This window comes from Panicum hallii, chromosome 4 (genome assembly GCF_002211085.1).
Source record: "Panicum hallii strain FIL2 chromosome 4, PHallii_v3.1, whole genome shotgun sequence".
Classification (NCBI taxonomy): domain Eukaryota; kingdom Viridiplantae; phylum Streptophyta; class Magnoliopsida; order Poales; family Poaceae; genus Panicum; species Panicum hallii.
The window spans coordinates 44,168,923-44,171,109 of NC_038045.1; the positions used below are offsets into that span (position 1 = coordinate 44,168,923).

Sequence of the window (2,187 nt, forward strand, 5' to 3'; positions counted from 1 at the left end):
CACACCTGCTTCAGTCCAGCTATAGGGTACTGTATCTCGCACCTTGTCGTTACCCATCTCCAGCTGCTCCCATCGCTGCATCATCTGCCACCAATAATGCTACCATGCTAACCTATTGAGGTGAGTCTACGCTACTTTGACAGTTCCCACGCTAACTATCCAATCGCTAGCTGGTGGTACTATCAGAAATCCTCATTTGTGCCGGCTCCTATCCATCTATGTTGGTTACCCAATTAGTAGCATGCAAGTAATATGAATAAGGGTTAGTTATCTCTGACAGATGAGTTAGCTGTGATATATAGTATCAGTGTCATGAACGTTTGCAATGCCAGACCAACATGGATATATTTTTATCTCTATCGGCTCTATCTCTGTCGGGTGTCCGCTATTTTGATTTTTACCAGCATGGATGAGCCTACCCTTAACACATCGGAGAAGTCTGGTATTATCTCGAAAGGGATGGATCGGAGTACACGGGGAAAAGTGTGGATTTGGAGAATGAATAAACACTCAAATACCATAAGCTTTTCCATTAGACTAACATGGAACGGCATGGAAGAAAAATGACTGAAACATGCCACTTTTCTTGTATCTACAAGATTGTGACATCAGTTACACGGCGTGGTGAGAAAGAATTAATGCAACAATATAAGATGTGTAAGGAGCACATAAGAACATGACAAACTCAGCAGCAAGGACGCCTTTGTCCATTCCATGGATGCGATGCCGATGTTGCTCTGATCCTAGCTAGCTCAACCGGCCGGCCGGCGAGTCATCGTTGCGACGAGAACGGCGCCGAGAGGAGGATGGCGTCGAGCGCCTCCTTGACCTGGGACATCCTTGGCGCCTCGCCACCTGGTGCCGGCCAGAACGCGTCCGTCTGGAGCACCTTGAGCTGCAGCTGCATGAACTTGACGTAGGTGATGGCCTTGTCGAGCATGGTGACCGTGTCCACCTTGCTCCCGTTGGGCACCAGCTCCTGCAGCGCCCTCAGCCTCTCGGTGATCCTCTCCCGGCGGTTCTGCAGCCAATGACCCAACGAACAAGCACTGTTAGTTAGTTACTCCGGAGTACTAGTTAGTTAATCACCAACAAACTTGGAGACTGGATGCACGAAGAATTTAATTGCATTTGAGCTCGATTTACGGCGGCTGGATCGGACACGCACCTTGGCAGCAAGGCTTTGGGGGTCCTTCGGCGCCGTCGAGGTGGGCGGCGGTTTGCTAGGCTTGGCGGCTGCCCTCTTTAGAAGAGGAGGAGCAGCAGCAGCTTCTTCCTCACCTCCCTTTGACGGCGCACGCGCACGGGGCCGTTTCTGTGAGGCCACGGCGGCCGTGACGTCTCTGTCGCCTCGGAAGCTGAAGCTGTTCGAGGCGACGGCGGAGGCTGCAGCGTGGCCCGGCGGCGCCTGGTCGTAGCTAATAAGCGGGTCCAAGCCGTCCGTCCACGCGGCGCAGTACTCCTCGCCGCCGTGGCCGTCGAAGGTGACCACGGACGACGAGGATGGGGACGACGAGGAGACGACGCCAGCCATGTTCGCCCAGCCGCCGTCCTGCACGAAGGTACAGGTGCTGCGGCCGGGGCTGCCAGCCATGGGAAGCTCCCACGGGTGGTGATGCATGTTCTCGTACTCGACGCCGGTGTGGATGACGTCGTCGATGAACGCCTCGTCGTAGCAGAGAGTCGGTGTGGGGTCGCGGACCATGGCCATAGATAGGGACTCTACAGTCTATCTCTACTATACAAGAAAAAGAGAACTAGCCCTTGCGCGGCTAGCTGCATGACACGTAGCTAGCTGTACTGCGTCTAGGTATGTGATCTATGCCACAAGAGGAAGGAGATGAGGCGATCGCTTGGGCTGCATTCTCGGCCATGGCCTTATATGTACTGCCGCTTTGGACCACACCCACATGGCCACCGGGGAAGAAGACGATTGAAAAAGGGCGTGCCACGCGGGCATTTGACGAGGGAGGGTTATACAAATACATTGCAATTAATGCGCTGAACTGCCACTAGTTGCAGTCTACGTAGAGCTCCCTAGTCGCTATACGTAAGTTTATGTACCACAGGACTATACACATGACGTACATCTTACGGTATAAGGGGTGAGATAGCTCACGCCTTACATCAGTTGTAACCACTCGTAACGTAGTAGAACTACTCGTACCGTAGTAAAACTAGTCGGAA

The 2,187-nt window shown here is 53.3% G+C and overlaps 1 protein-coding gene across 1 annotated transcript; it reads right to left on the reverse strand.

Moving 5' to 3' along the window:
• Positions 1-461: 461 nt before the first annotated feature.
• On the reverse strand, positions 462-1,841 carry LOC112890709 (transcription factor bHLH69-like). The gene is made up of 2 exons (XM_025957560.1): positions 1,169-1,841; positions 462-1,021 (listed from the first exon to the last, which is right to left on the reverse strand). Exons 1-2 carry the CDS (start codon positions 1,709-1,711, stop codon positions 773-775), a joined length of 792 nt encoding a protein of 263 aa, XP_025813345.1. The 5' UTR covers positions 1,712-1,841; the 3' UTR covers positions 462-772.
• Positions 1,842-2,187: the final 346 nt, after the last annotated feature.